The 19,643-nt window shown below is 43.8% G+C and overlaps 2 protein-coding genes across 4 annotated transcripts in view; one reads left to right on the forward strand and one right to left on the reverse strand.

The window, feature by feature from the left end:
• Positions 1 to 11,104: 11,104 nt before the first annotated feature.
• Positions 11,105 to 14,514, reverse strand: LOC121551887 (proton channel OTOP2-like). Its single transcript, XM_041864568.2, has 6 exons — positions 14,124 to 14,514; positions 13,644 to 13,780; positions 13,460 to 13,518; positions 13,082 to 13,209; positions 11,924 to 12,795; positions 11,105 to 11,502 (listed from the first exon to the last, which is right to left on the reverse strand). The coding sequence occupies exons 1-6, from the start codon at positions 14,512 to 14,514 to the stop codon at positions 11,332 to 11,334; spliced, it is 1,758 nt and encodes a 585-aa protein (XP_041720502.2). The 3' UTR covers positions 11,105 to 11,331.
• A 3,228-nt stretch (positions 14,515 to 17,742) lies between these two features.
• Positions 17,743 to 19,643, forward strand: part of LOC121551607 (Usher syndrome type-1G protein homolog) — a 29,753-nt gene continuing 27,852 nt past the window's right edge. For all 3 annotated transcript variants that reach the window (XM_045211030.1, XM_045211031.1, XM_045211029.1), the window contains exon 1: positions 17,743 to 18,077. In XM_045211030.1, the coding sequence (XP_045066965.1) occupies positions 17,914 to 18,077 (164 nt within the window). In that variant the 5' untranslated portion in view covers positions 17,743 to 17,913. The remainder of the gene's footprint in view (positions 18,078 to 19,643) is intronic.

Raw genomic sequence — 19,643 nt, forward strand, 5'->3', positions numbered from 1 at the left:
TTGACTATGCAACGGTACCCCCCTGTATATATAGCCTCCCTACTGTCACTTTATTTTACTGTATATATAGCCTCCCTACTGTCACTTTATTTTACTTCTGCTCTTTTTTTCTCAACACTTTTTTGTTGATGTTTTATTCTTACTTTTTTGTTTAAAATAAATGCACTGTTGGTTAAGGGCTGTAAGTAAGCATTTCACTGTAATGTCTGCACCTGTTGTATTCGGCGCATGTGACCAATAAGATTTGATTTGATTTGATTTGATTTGTAATCTGGTTCAGGTTATTAATCAACCTACCAGGGTGTTTACAAACACTACAGGAACAAGATCATCCACATATATATCGATCAAATATTTACTAATACTGTAGAACTTTGTTCTAAAGCTGTATCCGTACCCATTGGATGCAGTGATCACAATATAGTGGCTATATCCAAGAAAGCCAAAGTTCCAACAGCTGGGCCTAAAATAGTGTATAAGAGATCATACAAAAGATTTAGCTGTGACTCATATGTTGATGATCTAAAAAATATTTGTTGGTCTGATGTGATTAATAAGGAGCATCCAGACACTGCACTTGATGAATTTATAAAATTGCTTCTTCCAATTATTGATAAATATGCACCTGTTAGGAAACTGACTGTTAGAACTGTTAAGGCTCCATGGATTGATGAGGAATTGAAAAACTGTATGGTTGAAAGAGATGGGGCAAAAGGAGTGGCTAATAAGTCTGGCTGCACATCTGACTTACTGCAAATTGAGAAATGATGTGACTAAACTCAACAAAAAGAAGAAACTGTATTATGAAGCCAAGATCAATGATATAAAGAATGACTTTGGAGTACTTTAAATGAAATTATGGGCAGAAAGACTAGTTCAACTCCATCTTTCATCGAATCAGATGGCTTATTCTGTTATGATTTAACTGGATAGAACCCAAATGCAGACAAGTACACCAAGCCAGAGAAGTTTTAACAGGTTTATTATAATGTTCAATAGTCCAGGTTTCCAATAAATGGGGAAGAGCAAGTCCAGGTTACAGGGAGGGTACAGATCCAGGTCAGGGCAGGTGTGGTACCGTAATGTCCTAGTGTCCGTGGTGAGTCCAAAGGAGAGGCCCGATAGTGGAGAGCAGGATGGTGGTGGCAGGAGTGAAGCGGAGGCAGGAGTCAGGTTCCAAATATCTGTGGCACAGGAGAAAAAGTAAATAAACAGTCCAAAAAACACAAGAGCGAAAACAGACAGGTTGAGTCGGCAGCGAGACTAACATGGTTGTCTTGACTATGATCTGACGATGAGTGGAAAGTTTGACCGGGTCTTAAAGGCTGAGGTGATTATGGTGAATGAGCTGCAGCTGGAACCCTGACTCCCGCACACCAGACTTCACTCCTGCAATCAAGGACAGACAGAGGGGGAGGGGAGAGCAGAGAGAGAGCTACCTAGCAGCAGTAGGCCTAACAGTACCCCCTCTACGGACGCCACCTGGCGGCCGACAGGGTTTATCAGGATGTAACCTATGAAACTCACGAACCAGAGCAGGATCCACAATGAAGCTCCTGGGCACCCAGGAACGTTCCTCAGGACCATAACCCTCCCAATCCACCAGGTACTGGAAACCACGACCCCGGCGGCGAACATCCAGAAGTCGCCGGACAGTGTAGACCGGACCCCCACCCACGATCTTGGGCGGAGGAGGGGGACGAGAGGGCGGGCACAAAGGGCTAACCGACACAGGCTTAATCTGGGAAACATGAAAGGTGGAATGAACCCGTAGGGGAGGCAGGAAGCTGTAGCTTAACCGCGCAGGGGGTTAACAATAGACAGTATCTTGAACGGTCCTATAAAACGAGGCGCCATCTTCTTCGACTCCACCTTCAATGGAAGGTCCCGTGACTTCAGCCATACCTCTTGACCAGGAGAGTAACCGGGAGCCTGGGACCGGTGACGGTTGGCTTGCCTCTGCATGTACGCCGAAGCTCGGGACAGAGCTACCCTGGCCTTCCTCCAGACCTTGCAGCAGCGGCGCATGTGGGACTGCACCGAGGGTACCGCAAGTTCCCTCTCTTGGGAAGGGAACAGGGGAGGTTGATAACCCAGAGCACACAGAAAAGGAGACAAACCAGAGGAAGCGTTAGTCAAGGTGTTATGAGCATATTCCACCCAGGGGAGCATGGAGCTCCATGACCCAGGGTTAGACCCAGTGACACAGCGAAGTGCGGTCTCCATCTCCTGGTTCGCTCTCTCGGCTTGCCCGTTGGTCTGGGGGTGATATCCAGAGGACAGGCTGGATGTAATGCCCAAAGCTTTACAGAAAGCTTTCCACACCTGGGAGACAAACTGGGGACCCCTGTCAGAGACAATATCCGTGGGTAGACCATGAGAGCGGAACACATGTTCAACCAAAATATCAGCCGTCTCTCTGGCAGTGGGCAGTTTAGGTAGGGCCAAAAAATGAGCGAACTTAGAAAAACGATCAATCACCGTAAGAATGACAGTCTTACCAGATGAGGGGGGGAAGTCCAGTGACAAAATCCATAGCGATATGCGACCAGGGCCGGCTGGGTATAGGTAGAGGTCGTAGATGACCAGCGCTGGCCTGGGTGGAGTTTTTACTTCGTGCACATACCGTACAAGCAGCAATGAAGGCTCGAGTGTCCGCCTCCATCGTGGCCCACCAGAACTTCCGTCGCACAAAGTCAAGGGTCCGCGAAACTCCAGGGTGACAGGTAAGGGGAGACGAGTGAGCCCACTGAAGTACCTGGGAGCGAGCAGACTCAGGGACAAACATCCGGTTAGGAGGACCCCTCCCAGGGTCAGCTTGATGATGTTGAGCCTGTCTAACAATCCCCTCGATGTCACATGCGATGACTGCAATACTGCAGGTAGGAGGCAAAATGGGTTCAGGGTTACTACCAGTATCAACAGCCGAATGAACACGAGACAGGGCGTCAGGCTTGACGTTGCGTGACCCAGGACGGTAAGACAGAGAAAAATTGAATCTCCCAAAAAATAGTGCCCACCTGGCTTGACGGGGGTTGAGCTGCTTCGCTGACTGGAGGTAAGCCAGATTCTTATGATCCGTCCAAACGATGAAGGGTTGTTCCGCCCCCTCCAACCAATGTCGCCACTCCTCGAGAGCCAGCTTAACGGCGAGCAGTTCACGATTTCCAACATCATAATTCCTCTCTGCCTGAGAAAGTTTCCTTGAGAGAAAAGCACAGGGATGCAGTTTGTTATCTTCAGGAGAACGTTGTGACAACACTGCACCTACCCCAGTGTCGGATGCATCCACCTCCACGACAAACTGGCGGTCGGGGTCCGGCTGCATCAGAATGGGAGCCGAGGCGAAGCGATGTTTCAGTTCTTCGAACGCTGATTCGGCCCCTTCATTCCAAGCGAACGGTCGTGAGATGGAGGTGAGAGCGGTGAGTGGCGCCGCAATGCGGCTGTAGTCCTTGATGAACCTCCTATAGAAGTTCGCAAACCCCAGGAATCGTTGAAGTTGTTTGCGGGTAGAGGGAGCTGGCCAGTCCGTGACAGCAGAGATCTTAGCTGGGTCCATCCGCAGCTCCCCCTGAGCTATGATGTAACCCAAAAAGAGGTCTCAGACACATGAAATTCACATTTCTCCATCTTCACAAACAGTTTGTTCTCCAACAACCTTTGCAACACCTGGCGCACATGCAGTTCATGTTCCTGGGAGGACTCTGAGAAAATCAAGATATCATCCAGATAGACAAAAACAAACCGATTCAACATGTCCCGAAGGACATCATTGACTAGTGCCTGAAAAACAGCAGGGGCATTAGACAACCCAAAAGGCATAACCCGATACTCAAAATGTCCCAAGGGTGTGTTGAAGGCAGTCTTCCATTCATCACCCTTACGAATGCGCACCAGGTGATACGCATTTCGTAGATCCAGTTTCGTAAAGATGGTAGCACCATGAAGGAGGGGAAAAGCAGAATTAATCAAAGGCAGAGAATACTTGTTCTTAATGGTGATGTTGTTAAGTCCACGGTAATCAATACAGGGTCTGAGGGTCTTATCCTTCTTAGCAACAAAAAAGAATCCCGCTCCTACAGGTGACGAGGAAGGACGCATAATACCTGCCGCCAAGGAGTCCCGAATGTAGTTCTCCATAGCCTCCGTCTCCGGCCGGGAGAGATTGTACAGGCGACTGCTGGGGGAGCGGGGCTCCTGGCTGGAGGTCAATGGCGCAGTCGTAAGGCCGGTGAGGAGGAAGAGAAGTAGCTCTGTGTTTGCAGAAAACGGATGCCAGGTCATGATACACGTCAGGAACAGCAGAAAGATCCATGGACTCCAGTGGAGGTTGAGGCACAGTACTGGCAGGAGTCTGAGCAGAACACAAACAATTCACATGACAAAATGTGCTCCATGAAACAATGCTACCTGTCACCCAATCAATGTGTGGATTGTGTTTTATGAGCCAGGGGATACCAAGGACCAGGGGAGTCTGTGGGCAGTCGATAATATGGAATTGAATGTTCTCCTGATGATTTCCCGACACTCTAAGACAAACAGAAACAGTCTGATGGGTAATGCGGGTCAACAATTGTCCATTTAGACCCTTAGCCTGCAGCGGACAGTCCATAGGAACAGTCTCCAAATCCATTTGTTGAGCCCACTCTCTATCCAAAAGCTTTCGTGGCACCAGAGTCAATCAGCGCACTAACAGAGAAATTCTGGAACTGCCACTGGAGGGATGCCTGGAGCAGAATGCGGGGAGAAGAGGAAGAATCCGCTGCTCGGCTCACCAAAACTTCTCCCATAAATGATGAGCCGGCCCTTTTCCCGGACGAACTGGGCAGGAAGGAACGAAATGACCAGCTTCTCCACAATACAGGCAGACCCGAGCCTGAATACGACGTGCACGCTCCTCTGAGGACAACCGTGCACGACCCACCTCCATGGCTTCGGGTTCAGTGCTCCTCGTATCGACTCGGGAAGACACGGCTCTCTCCGTAGGGACGATGCAGGGAGGAGTTTGTTGATGACAGACAGGTTGCTTGGAACTAACACTCCTCTCCCGGCGGCGCTCCCGAATCCGATTATCCAACCTGATAGTGAGTGAAATAAGATTATCCAGCGTAGGCGATTCATCATATGACACCAATTCATCTTTTAAAGTCTCAGACAAAGCATTGATGAACACTCCTTGTAATGCCTCGTCATTCCAACCACTCACTGCTGCTAAAGTCCGAAACTCCACTGCCATCTCCGCCACACTACGAGCCCCCTGCCGAAGAGAAAACAACCGTTTCGCAGCCTCCTTGCCTCGTACGGGGTGGTCAAAAACCTTCCTCATCTCCGTGGTGAAGGCCACGTAAGCGTTGCAAATGTCCGACTGACTCTCCCAGACCGCGGATCCCCAGGCACGAGCGGAACCGCTAGTAGAGTTGATAAGGTAGGCAATACGGGCTCTTTCTGAGGCGTAGGTGAGGGGCTGTTGTTCAAACACTAACGAGCATTGAGTCAAAAAATCGCCACAGGTTCCCATGTTCCCGTCATAGCGCTCTGGAGCAGGAACAAAAGGCTCTCTGATCTGGGCTGAAGGGGTAGTAAGGGCAGACACTTGATTGGTGAGTAATTGAACCTGATTAAGCAGCACCTGACTGTCCTCAGCAATCGTCTTAAACAGGGTATCATGTTGGCCAAGTAGAATGCCCTGATTGGCTATGGCAGTCCAAATTTGAGTGCACTCTGGGGTGGTATCCGAGCTACTGTCTGCTGGGTTCATGTTGGTCAGATCATACTGTTATGATTTAACTGGATAGAACCCAAATGCAGACAAGTACACCAAGCCAGAGAAGTTTTAACAGGTTTATTATAATGTTCAATAGTCCAGGTTTCCAATAAATGGGGAAGAGCAAGTCCAGGTTACAGGGAGGGTACAGATCCAGGTCAGGGCAGGTGTGGTACCGTAATGTCCTAGTGTCCGTGGTGAGTCCAAAGGAGAGGCCCGATAGTGGAGAGCAGGATGGTGGTGGCAGGAGTGAAGCGGAGGCAGGAGTCAGGTTCCAAATATCTGTGGCACAGGAGAAAAAGTAAATAAACAGTCCAAAAAACACAAGAGCGAAAACAGACAGGTTGAGTCGGCAGCGAGACTAACATGGTTGTCTTGACTATGATCTGACGATGAGTGGAAAGTTTGACCGGGTCTTAAAGGCTGAGGTGATTATGGTGAATGAGCTGCAGCTGGAACCCTGACTCCCGCACACCAGACTTCACTCCTGCAATCAAGGACAGACAGAGGGGAGGGGGAGAGCAGAGAGAGAGCTACCTAGCAGCAGTAGGCCTAACATATTCATCACAAAACCATTTGATGTTGCCAATTATTTAAATGATTACTTCATTGGCAAAGTGGGCAAACTTAGGCAAAAAAAATGCCAACAATGAACAGTGAGCCATCGTATTCATGCATAAAAAAAAAACTAATAATGAAAGAAAAGCATTGCAAGTTTGAATTTTGTAAAGTTAGTGTGAGAGAGGTGGAAAAATTATTGTTATCGATCAATAATGACAAACCTCCTGGCATTGACAACTTAGATGGAAAGCTACTGAGGATGGTAGCTGACTCTATAGCCACTCCTATCTGTAGAATCTTTCATCTGAGCCTGGAGGAAAGTCTTTGCCCTCAGGCCTGCCAAAGTAATTCCGCTACCCAAGAATGGTAAAGCGGCCTTTACTGGTTCTAACAGCAGACCTATAAGCTTGCTGCCAGCTCTTAGCAAACTGTTGGAAAAATTTGTGTTTGACCAAATACAATGCCATTTCTCTGTAAACAAATTAACAACATACTTTCAGCATGCTTATAGGGAAGGGCACTCAACATGTACTGCACTGACACGAATGACTGATGGTTGGTTGAAAGAAATTGATAATATGAAGATTGTGGGAGCTGTACTGTTAGATTTCAGTGCAGCCTTTGATATTATTGACCATAACCTGTTGTTGAAAAAACATGTGTTATGGCTTTTCAATCTCTGCCATATCGTGGATTCAGAGCTATCTATCTAAAAGCACTCAAAGGGTTTTATTTAATGGAAGCTTCTCTAATGTCAAACATGTAAAGTGTGGTGTACCACAGGGCAGCTCTCTAGGCCCTCTACTCTTTTCTATTTTTTACCAATGACCTGCACTGGCATTAAACAAAGCATGTGTGTCCATGTATGCTAATGATTCAACCATATACGCATCAGCAACCACAGCTAATGAAGTCACTGAAACCCTTAACAAAGAGTTGCAGTCTTTTTTGGAATGGGTGACCACTAATAAACTGGTCCTGAACATCTCTAAAACTAAGAGCATTGTATTTGGTACAAATCATTCCCTAAGTTCTAGACCTCAGCTGAATCTGGTAATGATTGTGTGGCTGTTGAACAAGTTGAGGAGACTAAATTACTTGGTGTTACCTTAGATTGTAAACTATCATGGTCGAAACATATAGATTCAATGTTTGTAAAGATGGGGAGAGGTCTGTCCGTAATAAAGAGATGCTCTGCTTTTTTGACACCATACTCCAAAAAGCAAGTTCTGCAGGCTCTAGTTTTGTCTTATCTTGATTATTGTCCAGTCGTGTGGTCGAGTGCTACAAGGAAAGACCTAGTTAAGCTGTAGCTGGCCCAAAACAGAGCGGCATGTCTTGCTCTTCATTGTAATCAGAGGGCTGATATAAATACTATGCATGCCAGTCTCTCTTGGATAAGAGTTGAGGAGAGACTGACTGCATCACTTCTTCTTTTTATAAGAAACATTAATGTGTTGAAAATCCCAAATTGTTTGCATAGTCAATTTACACACAGCTCTGACACACACTTACCCCACCAGAGTTTGCTGCCGAAACAAGGGTGGTAGGCCTGATCACCAGCGCCGATGAGACAGCCTACAGGCAGGAGGTCCATGACCTGGCAGTGTGGTGCCAGGACAACAACCTCTACAGAGTGTGTTGCGGACAGCCCAGTACATCACTGGGGCCAAGCTCTCTGCCATCCAGGACCACTATATCAGGCGGCGTGAAAGGAATGCCCGGAAAATCATTAAAAACTTCAGCCACCCAAGCCATAGACTGTTCTCTCTGCTTCCGCACGGAAAGCGGTACCGGTGCATCAAGTCTGACACCAACATGCTCCTGAACAGCTTCTATCCAAAAGCCATAAGACTGCTAAATAGCTAACAGAATGGATACACGGACAATTGGAGTTGACCCTTGTATTATATTTTAATCTTTGCACCGTCTCTATGCACACTCACAGGACTTCACACACACTGACACTGACACTCAAGCACACACATAACATACACACACATTTATACTAACTCTACACGCACACATACAATCATAATATACGCTACTGCTACTCTGTTTATCATACATCCTGATGCCTAGTCACCTTACGTCTATACATATCTACCTCTATCACTCCAGTATCCCTGCATATTGTTAATATGGTATTGGAACTGACCCTGTATATAGCTTCTTACTTTCTTGTGTTCTTCTTATTTCTTATTTTAATTTATTGTGTGTTTTTGTTCTACCTTGTTATTTCTTGTGCTACATTGGTATTGATTACTGCATTGTTGGGTTTGGAGCTTGCAAGAAATACATTTCACTATACTTGTGCACGTGACATTGAAACTTGAAAATAAATATCACTGATATCAACACAACTATACACCTTTCGTCTGGTGCAGATACAGTTGAAGTCGGACGTTTACATACACTTAGGTTGGATTCATTAAAACTTGTTTTTCAACCACTCCACAAATGTCTTGTTAACAAACTATAGTTTTGGCAAGTCAGTTAGGACATCTCCTTTGTGCATGACACAAGTAATTTTTCCAACAATTGTTTACAGACGGATTATTTCACTTATAATTCACTGTATCACAATTCCAGTGGGTCAGCAGTTTACATACACTAAGTTGACTGTGCCTTTAAACAGCTTGGAAATTCCAGATAATTATGTCATGGCTTTAGAAACTTCTGATAGGCTAATTGACATCATTTGAGTCAATTGTAGGTGAACCTGTGGATGTATTTCAAGGCCTACCTTCACACTCAGTGCCTCTTTGCTTGACATTATGGGAAAATCAAAAGAAATCAGCCAAGACCTCAGAAAACAAATTGTAGACCTCCACAAGTCTGGTTCATCCTTGGGAGCAATTTCCAAACGCCTGAAGGTACCACGTTCATCTGTACAAACAATAGTACACAAGTATAAACAACATGGGACCACGCAGCCGTCATACCGCTCAGGAAGGAGACGCGTTCTGTCTCCTAGAGATGAACGTACTTTGGTGCGAAAAGTGCAAATCAATCCCAGAACAACAGCAAAGGACCTTGTGAAGATGCTGGAGGAAACAGGTACAAAAGTATCTATATCCACAGTAAAACTAGTCCTATATCGTTTAACCTGAAAGGCCGCTCAGCAAGGAAGAAGCCACTGCTCCAAAACCGCCATAAAAAAGCCAGACTACGGTTTGCAACTGCACATGGGGACAAAGATCGTACTTTTTGGAGAAATGTCCTCTGGTCTGATGAAACAAAAATAGAACTGTTTGACCATAATGACCATCGTTATGTTTGGAGGAAAAAGAGGGAAACTTGCAAGCCGAAGAACACCATCCCAACCGTGAAGCACGGGGGTGGCTTTGCTGCAGGAGGGACTGGTGCACTTCACAAAATAGATGGCATCATGAGGAAGGAAAATTATGTGGATATATTGAAGCAACATCTCAAGACATCAGTCAGGAAGTTAAAGCTTGGTCGCAAATGGGTCTTCCAAATGGACAATGACCCCAAGCATACTTCCAAAGTTGTGGCAAAATGGATTAAGGACAACAAAGTCAAGGTATTGGAGTGGCCATCACAAAGCCCTGACCTCAATCCTATAGAAAATGTGTGAGCAGAACTGAAAAAGCGTGTGCGAGCAAGGAGGCCTACGAACCTGACTCAGTTACACCAGCTCTGTCAGGAGGAATGGGCCAAAATTCACACAACTTATTGTGGGAAGCTTGTGGAAGGCTACCCGAAACATTTGACCCAAGTTAAACAATTTAAAGGCAATTCTACCAAATACTAATTGAGTGTATGTAAACTTCTGACCCACTGGGAATGTGATGAAAGAAATAAAATCTGAAATAAATCATTCTCTCTACTATTATTCTTCATTCTCTCTACTATTATTCTGACATTTCACATTCTTAAAATAAAGTGGTGATCCTAACTGACCTAAGACAGGGAATTTTTACTAGGATTAAATGTCAGGAATTGTGAAAAACTGAGTTTAAATTTATTTGGCTAAGGTGTATGTAAACTTCCGACTTCAACTGTAGTTGAGAAGAGGAACTAATGCAGGTTGTTGTCTGGTGCAGATAGTTGAGAAGAGGAACTAATGCAGGTTGTTGTCTGGTGCAGATAGTTGAGAAGAGTAAATACTGCAGGTTGTTTCAGCAGGATGTGATGTTCAGTCCTAGCCTGGTCCCAGATCTGTTTGTGCTGTCTTGCCAACTTGGCAAAAGCTGTGTGAATTGTCTAACTGCCACTGTGCCACTAACTTTGACAAGAGATGGGACCAGGCTAGTTGAGCTATGTAACACAGTGGAATCTGGAGTAGACAGAACAGAAAGAGGAAGCCAGTTGTCCACCTTTGATAATACAGAGAAGGGAACACTGGTTAAATATTGTTTTGGGTGTACTGTACATAATAATAAAGGGGCAACCTGGGATTCAAACAAGAACAACGCGGTCGTCCCCCACACTTGCTTTGCTAAACACCTGAGGGACGGGGTGGATAAATATAACCACTCTCAAGTTCATAGACTGAGCTATGGATGCAAGGACTTACCATCCATCAGATTAAAATGTTCTTTTTAACCATGTTTGTAATCAATGGGGTAATAAAACGTTATATTTTGTGTTATAGGTAAGACAGTTGTTGTAAGCTCCTGAGATAGTAAAAAAAAATAGTGCCAGTGCTTGGTCTGTGTTGTGTTACAGTGTGCCACAAAGAAGAAAGACTCATATCCCATAAAAATTCTTCATAAAATAATGTGCAATTTATTACAAAGTCATCAATTATAATTTAATATACAACTATTTATACAGTTTATTAGATACAGTTTAATAGTTCAGTGATATGGACATATTTCACTAAAAATGAAATTGTATTATATAATGGTTTTCTTTTTATCCTTTATATACATTTCAGTGCATGCTCAGGACAGGTCATAGTATAACAATAAAACATAGATTGTAAAAAAAAATATCTTTATACATGTTCAGAATGGTTTCTGTAATTTTCCTGCTTAGGAGGTTAGGAAGACCTCAAAGAGGCTGGCGACTGAGTGCATACGGTAAAAGATTCCGAAGGGGAGTCCGATATTCACAACAGCTGCCCACATGGTGAACTTGTAGAACTCTGCCCCGATCGTGTTGTCAAACTGGGGGCGGGCGCCAAACGCCGGCATGATCCAGAGCTGTCAATGGAAACAGAGTCATGATATTCAGTCCAATCTTTCAACCTAAACATACGAGTTACGATCATACTCTAATATGATGTATTGTACTGCACAAATCCCAGGGAGCCCTTTTGGCTCATGTGCAAGTTAGGCAAACAGGACAAAAGTTAATTTAAAGGGATGGTTCAGTAGTTTCAGTTTATTTGCGACGTACTGTACCTACCCACTGGGCACAGACGTCAATTCAACGTCTATTCCATGTTGGTTCAATGTAATTTCATTGAAATGACACGGAAACAACGTTGATTCAACCAGTGTGTGCCCAGTGGGTAGGGAGTTTCATCCAAACTTAATAAAAACTGTTTTGGATGAAAGGACACCACCCTAGTTTAACAAGCCCTTTAAAGGGACAGTGGTGGGTACTCAGTAGGCTACTCACAAGGATGTTGCAGAGCAGCAGAAATGCACAGATCTCCTTCAGGGCCCTCCTCTTCCAGGTCAGCCTATGGCGTTGAGGCAGGGGGGAGCCACAAGGAGCAGAAGGAGCAACATGCATACTGTGAACTGTGAGGGCCGGGGACGACTTGGTCTCCATGAACGTCCCTGGTAGGTTGTGTATGTCTCTTTGGGCTTGGGCTTGGAGGACGTATGGGTTTGTGAATACGGATGCCTGATGCACGTCTTCGTGGAAAGGCTTGCGATGCAGGCCCTCGATGATGAAGATGTTCTGCAGGCAGAGCTGGATCACAGTGAGCAGGGAGACAGCCAGGTTGAGAACGTTGAGGTGGCCCTTGGCCCCCGTCGCCACCACAGCCACGATGGTGAAATAACAGATGGTGAACTGTCCAATGGAGGCGCCTATCAGCAAGCCTACATCCAGGCTCCGCGTGGGGTTCTTCCCCGACACGTGGTCCCTCTGGTCTAGTCGGTAGATGGCGCAACCGGCCACGGTTGAGACGGACATGAGCGTCACAGCCACCGTGTTCATCACGTAGTGTATCATCAGCGCCGTGTCACGTTTCCCCGGGTCCCCCTTCTCCATGTCCACCTCATAGATGACGAAGGTTCCCAGGCCCGCCACCAGCATGACCAGCCCGACCACAGGCCCCACCAGCACGTCCTTCAGGCGGAAATGGAGCGAGTGGTGGTTATGCTCGTCCACCAGGCGGCCCACGTTCTTCCACATGACGTAGGCCATGGCCGAGGCAAACAGGCTGTACTCAATGTTGAAGGGGTACAGGTAGTAGTATGCCTTCTCTAAGATGGCACAGGCAGAGTGGCTGCACTTACAGCTGCTGTATCCGCCAGGGGCTGAAATAAGAGGGAGAAAAGATTTGCTTCATTGTTTGACTCTGTGAGGTGATGTTTTGTTATGTTGGTTTGTTTCTTTTGTATTTCATGGTTGGGGGCAATTCTATTTCAATTCAGTAAATTCAGAAAGTAAACTGTACATTTCCATTTATTTTATTCAACCTTAATTTAAACAGGGAAGTCCCATTTCAGTTTACATTCTGAATTTAAATGGAATTGACCCCAACCCTTTAGCATTTTCATTAGATTTGGTAGAGAGAAGATTCAACAACACAATATTCTCTACCTCTGATGTCATAGGAACGTGTGCTGTTGCTGTCCTCTGGTGGAACAACAGTCTGGTGTATGGACTCATCTGTGACTGCTGCCATCCACAATATCAGGTTGGTAGACAGAGTCAACATCAGCCCACAGCTTCAAGAGAGAAACACAGGAGTTTAGAACAGAATATAATAAAATACTTTCTATTTTTATATCCTGTTTCATTCTCTAAGAATATAATGGAATAGTTTTTATGTTTCCCAAGGGGAACTTCAGGGCAACCGGCAATGTTAAAATGTCCAACCATCAATCATACATCAATTTACAACATCAATAAATCATAATAAATAAATAAATAAATGATAATAAATTCAGTTATACAGTAGCAGTTAGTTCCGCTCACCGAGTTATGTTCCGTTGTAGTTGTACACAGGCTTTAGCGTGGAGCCAGAGGAAGTATGTCTGAAAAAGATACAATGTTCACTTAGACTTGCATTTTTCCCACCAGCCAAATCCCTCAGTGGTTTCCCTATTGTCATATCCTCTAATGGTAGCTCCATTTGAGACGGCAGAATTTGTGTTCTTACCTGGACAAGTATGAATACAGATTGCACGACAGGGAACACTATCTTCACAGCGGAGTCACAGTGCAGGTAGCCTACGTAGTTAGCAATCTTAAACACATCCATAATCAGACTGCATATGCCAAACAGCACCAGACCACCTAGAGAAAATAGTACAATGAAGTCCATTTAGAAATAATCACTCTCATTCAATCACTCACACTTATTCAATGATCACACTCATTCAAGACAATGGGTGAATGTAAAACTGTGTCTAGGTAAATGACATCCTATTAGAATAGAACTCTTCCCCAATCAAAAGAGAGATTATTAATGTCCAGTGATATTAACAGACATTGATTCCTATAGGGTAATGTTGAAAAAGTCCATAAACTTCACAGATTTCCCGGGATAAAAAAAAGGAAAAAACTAGGAACTTTGGAAAAGTTTCTGGAATTTAGCAGCCGTAGACCCAGAAGATCTGAAGAGGATGTCTTCTCTTACCCCTGAGCCACACAGGCCCGGCATGGCTATCCTTGTAGAGCACGGCGTGATCTTCCCGGGACGTGTAGATGGTGTAGTACAGCATCCAGGCAGTGGTGAGGATGACGAGGAGGATGAGGAAGATCTGCAGGTTGATGGCGTTGATCTTGACGTTGTTGGAGACACTGCCACTGACCAGAGCACAACCTAGGATCAGGACGTTGACCGTGATGATGCTAGAGAGTAGCCAGCTGCGGTTATGGCCCCTCACCCTCACCGTGCCCCCGCTGGTCGAGAGGACGTCGCTCCCCCTCCCCATACTCCCCACCTGGACTCCCACGTGGATGGAGCACGGGGTGGATGGGGGGGATATGTAGCCCTCCTCAGCCGCCATCTCAGCTTTAGCCGTCATCTTGCTGGATTCACATGAAAAGAAGTACATGATGTTTCTCATTCTGTAAAGGTCTAGTCCATAGTTTGTGGTTTATTACAATCCAAGCTTGCTTTGTTCAAAATGTCATATCCTAATGAGAAAATCTAATGAGTTCAGAAAGTCTTGCCGTTCTGATCAGAGCTTTGTGAACACCTAACCATCCACTCAAAGGCTCTGCCTGTATAAGGAGGTCCCTTCTACCCTTAACCCAGCTATTAACCTCATTTCATCAGCAATGTCAACCCCATCAGTGGTATGACGAAAGAATGGTTCTTATCATTTCACAGTTAATCATCAGAAGCAGTGTCAGTGCAGCATGCTTCAACGAATATGAGTTTATCTTGCTTGATTTGGGTCAATACCAGTGTTTGATTACATTGAAATTAACAAAGCAATCCTCACAGTTCAGATTTACTAACACACATTGGTCTTTTATTTACACGATGTCAGGTGTGTTTTGTTTCCTGGAAACCAACTTATTATTCTTCATAAAAAATAGTAGATTTTCAGTTTGTGTCTAATAAGATTGTTACTACAGCAGCACTAACTGTTCCTGGAACAACAGTAGGCTACTCCCCAATACCCAAACTGAGGTCTGAAAACACAGTGAACCATAGGCTAACATAATGAAAGCTGGAAATACCCTACTGGATCACTGAATTTCCTCATACGATATTAATCATTACACACCATACTGGTGTGCAGGTTCAAAAGTGACTTTTCAAAATGCCTATGTTGCAATCTAACAATAACCTAGCCTATGTAATGAAATAAATCGGTGACATTTCAGAAATGTTCTCATGACGGTGTAGTTATATCCACTTTGCAGTAATTAAAAATTGTATTATTAATCAGACCAACTGTAAATGCTGATAAAAGTCCAGTTGAAATAGTATTTGTATCTATTTGTCACAATACTTTGTAAAAAATAAATAATATGTTGACAGGACTTGATTTGATGTAGCCTAGTTCCCTGTACTTTTAAGATGAAAATGTAATTAGTTGGGTGTACTTATTATAGTGCATTGATGGATTTATTAGCATATGCATTGTTGTGGAACATTTTGTGTTTATTTTAATTTTATTTTTTAGTACTAGGTTACTAGCCTGGGTACCAGTCTCTTTAACTGATCCACTCCCTGTACTCCATGTCATGTGCAAAAGAGACTGGCCTTTCTTCCATCTTGGATTATGAATATTCTATCATTAATAAGCTCGAGGAGAACAGAATAATTTATCCTGATTCGATCATCATCACAGCTATCCTCCAATCACAACGATTATGCAAATATTGGAACTCTATCATGTTGGTATAGCAACCGTTTTTTCTTTGTCCAGACTAAATCAGTCTGTCCAAAGTTGCTAGTTGAAGTCTACATTGTCACACTAAATACATACTGCAATTCCAACCACAAAACGTCAAAATACAACAACTTGCCTAGCTAACAGCTAAATGTTTGTTTTTGACATTGTTATACATTCTAGTTCTATTTTCGAGGCTCCACATGTTGTCATGGAAAATATTAATGTTATTTCCAAAAACCAATGAGCAACTCCGCCATAAATCCAGCGAACGTTGAGATTGCGGAAAGGCCAGTCTCTTTGGCAATGACAAGGAGTGGCAAGGAGTGGCATGTTAGCTAAAGAGAGTGGGACAGACTACTAGATTACTTGTGATAATATCAATTTAATTGGATGCTTATGAATGGGGTTCCAATAGGTCAGTTTGACGTTCTATAAATTGATTACAGCCATCCACGCCATCTCAATACAAACGCATTAGTGGCAGTCTGCTAAACACACGAATGGTGAGAAAAGGCTGCAGTGCCCAGCATTATATGCTCAGTTTATCAAAAGTAATTGGTTTCCTGAACTTGACTGAATTATTTATCTAACAGGTCAATAAGAGTGTCAAACATAATGAGTTACTGAGTTACTTAATTTAAGTACAAACAAATGAAAAAAGTAATAACCATAAAGCATGTTTTTGAGTTCTATGAACAACAACAAAAAACTGTGTTAATCAGACTCACTCAGCTCAAGCCTTTACTTAATTATTCCAAGGCAATTAGTTTCAAAATAAAAAAAATTGTAAAGTTACATGTTACAGCAAATACCATCTCCATTTAAATAATAATACAGTCAATCTTATACCAATAGATCAATACATTGATGATCAATGTGAGGATGCCTGAGCAGCTGCTTACCTGGTGGGAGTTGTGGGCGATCAGGTTCAGAGTGAATGGGGGAGCTGTGTCCTTCATGGCTTTTATAGCCATCCCCAGCCACAGCCTGATTTACAGACAACAACACCAATGTACAGACAGTCATAAATGTCAAACATCTATGAAAAACAACATGTCTTTCAAAGCAGGCTTTGTTATATGTCCACACATAGTGAGTGTTTTTATTTATTTATCAAAAGAGCACTCATGTGTGGACATATAACAAGCTTCTACTTAGAAAAACACCCTTTAACCTTTTAGTAATTCACTGTCACAACATGGGTCATCATATTGTGATTTGCTCATCAAAATTAAAATCACACCATTAATGATGAGTCAGTGGATATGATGGTCTGTTCAGTAACACTGGCAGACTGCTGGTATAATGAGGTATAACTTGTTATAAGCATGTATGAGCCTTTAATAATGGCGTATGAAATGTTAAAAAGCATTTTTTAAATTATGTTGCTCTATGCATGAATCAACATTTCAAGTGACTCTAAATGGCTATTGGAAATGAATACCCACACCCTTAAAAAGTGCTATCTAGAACATAAAATGGTGCTTTGGCTGTCCCCATAGGAAAACCCTTTTTGGTTCCAGGTAGAGACCCCAAAACAGGTAGAGACCCCAAAAGGGTTCTACCTGGAACCAAAAAGTGTTCTATCTGGACCCAAAAAGGGTTCTGCCATGGCAACAGCCAAAGAACCCTTTTGGAACCCTATTTTCTGAGTGTAAATGCTGCATGTGTAGAATACGAATATTGAACTTGAAGTTATTTTTAAAGAAGGCCTATATATTCCAAGCTGTTTTCTTTCTTTTCTATATTCATTCACATGTATATTAGGCTCCGTGCATTTTGTGCACATCATGTAGACCAGACCAATTCTATTACTATGGACCAGACAACCTAATAATAGTCCTGCCGCGATCGCCCCTGGATACCAAATGCGCGTTCCCTCTCGGCTCGCGTGGCCGTCACTGCAATGGCATACGCCACAATAACATTTCGGACCAGTAAGCACGGTGCTTGCTTACAATGAAACACAGGTGAAGGCTGGCAGTGGAACTCTAGCCTGTGGTGCCTGCCATTTAGACCGAGAGATGGGTAGATGACGACCAAGAGCAATGGAGTCGAGGGCCCGTTGATACCATGAATGACAGGTATCACAAGGCGGCCCGGGATGGCTACCTGGACCTGCTGAAAGAGGCTACGCGGAAGGACTTGAACGCGCCCGATGAAGATGGCATGACACCGACGTTATGGGCCGCTTATCATGGCAACTTGGAGGCTCTGCGACTTATTGTGGGCAGAGGGTAAGTAGCCTTTTATGAACTAAATGTTGTATTCCTTTTGCTCAACTCGTGCAGTAGCTAAGGATACTGTGTCCATATCTCGTGCGGTTAATAATATTGTGGTTGATAGACATTGGAGTAGTAATGCGCAATCTTATCATGGATAGATAAGATAGGTAAAGTTCCCTCTATAGCCAACCTATACTAGCTAGCCTGCCCCTTTATGCAGTGCTCTGGGAATGTTATGTATATTCTCCTAGGTAACGCAACACCTCTGCAAGAATTAGGTCCTGTCTAGTAAGGTCTGTAGAATTAGTAAGGTCTGTAGAATTAGGTCAGGGCTAGTATTAAAGGTCTGTAGCATTAGGTCAGGTCTGTAACATTAGGTCAGGGCTAGTATTAAAGGTCTGTGACATTAGGTCAGGGCTAGTATTAAAGGTCTGTAGCATTAGGTCAGGTCTGTAACATTAGGTCAGGGCTAGTATTAAAGGTCTGTAACATTAGGTCAGGGCTAGTAAGGTCTGTAGCATTAGGTCAGGTCTGTAACATTAGGTCAGGGCTAGTAAGGTCTGTAACATTAGGTCAGGGCTAGTAAGGTCTGTAACATTAGGTCAGGTCTGTAACATTAGGTCAGGTCTGTAACATTAGGTCAGGGCTAGTAAGGTCTGTAACATTAGGTCAGGTCTGTAACATTAGGTCAGGTCTGTAATATTAGGTCAGGTCTGTAACATTAGGTCAGGGCTAGTAAGGTCTGTAGCATGGTGCAGCATGCAGGATAAATAAAGTAACAGTAGCCTACTGGTCTTTAGTTTGTTCTTTGTCTGTGGCAGGTTAGCCACGCCCATAATGCCTAAGTGGTGGTCAGTGAGGATTTATTGAAGTTATGTATGTTTGTTCCATTTGAATGAACTGTTTTGGCTAGGGGGAAACATGAAGTAAAAGGTCACCACCACCACCACACTGACCACACTAATAGTGTACACTGTAGAGAGGACTACCTACTGTGAACACTTTCTGTAGTTTTATTGGACAGCATATATCTTCTGTGTTTTTGAATATCATAGAATATCATAGAATAGAATACCATAAAATAGAATAGAATAGAATATCATAGAATAGATATATTGTCCATTTGATTAGAACAAGAATTGCCTTCTCCCACAATACCCCCAGACATATATTGACTGGCACAGCTAGGGTCAGCCACGAGGATATACCCTAGCTGTGTAGACCAGTTTAATCGTGAACCTTTCAATTGATAGACTATTAACTTAGTAGGTTAGATTGTTCCAGACTTTGTGCCATTTAAAGTCAAATAGGGTACTGCTAGGGGCCCCGGAGGCAGCGGTTCAATCCCCCGTTCTACCACTCAATCTGTACACTACTTTATCACTCATCTCATATTCTGTTCTATACCCGTCAATAAAACTTCAAAATACCCTAAAAAATATCATATTGGATCTGATAAATGTTTTGTTGACGTGATGATGTGCATGGATTGATTTGGCCTCGCCCTACTTTCTTTGTGGAGGGACTACTGGCTCCAACAATAGACTAACCAATGAGCAAGCTACTGCTTAGTTATTA

Source organism: Coregonus clupeaformis, chromosome 35 (assembly GCF_020615455.1).
Source record: "Coregonus clupeaformis isolate EN_2021a chromosome 35, ASM2061545v1, whole genome shotgun sequence".
Classification (NCBI taxonomy): domain Eukaryota; kingdom Metazoa; phylum Chordata; class Actinopteri; order Salmoniformes; family Salmonidae; genus Coregonus; species Coregonus clupeaformis.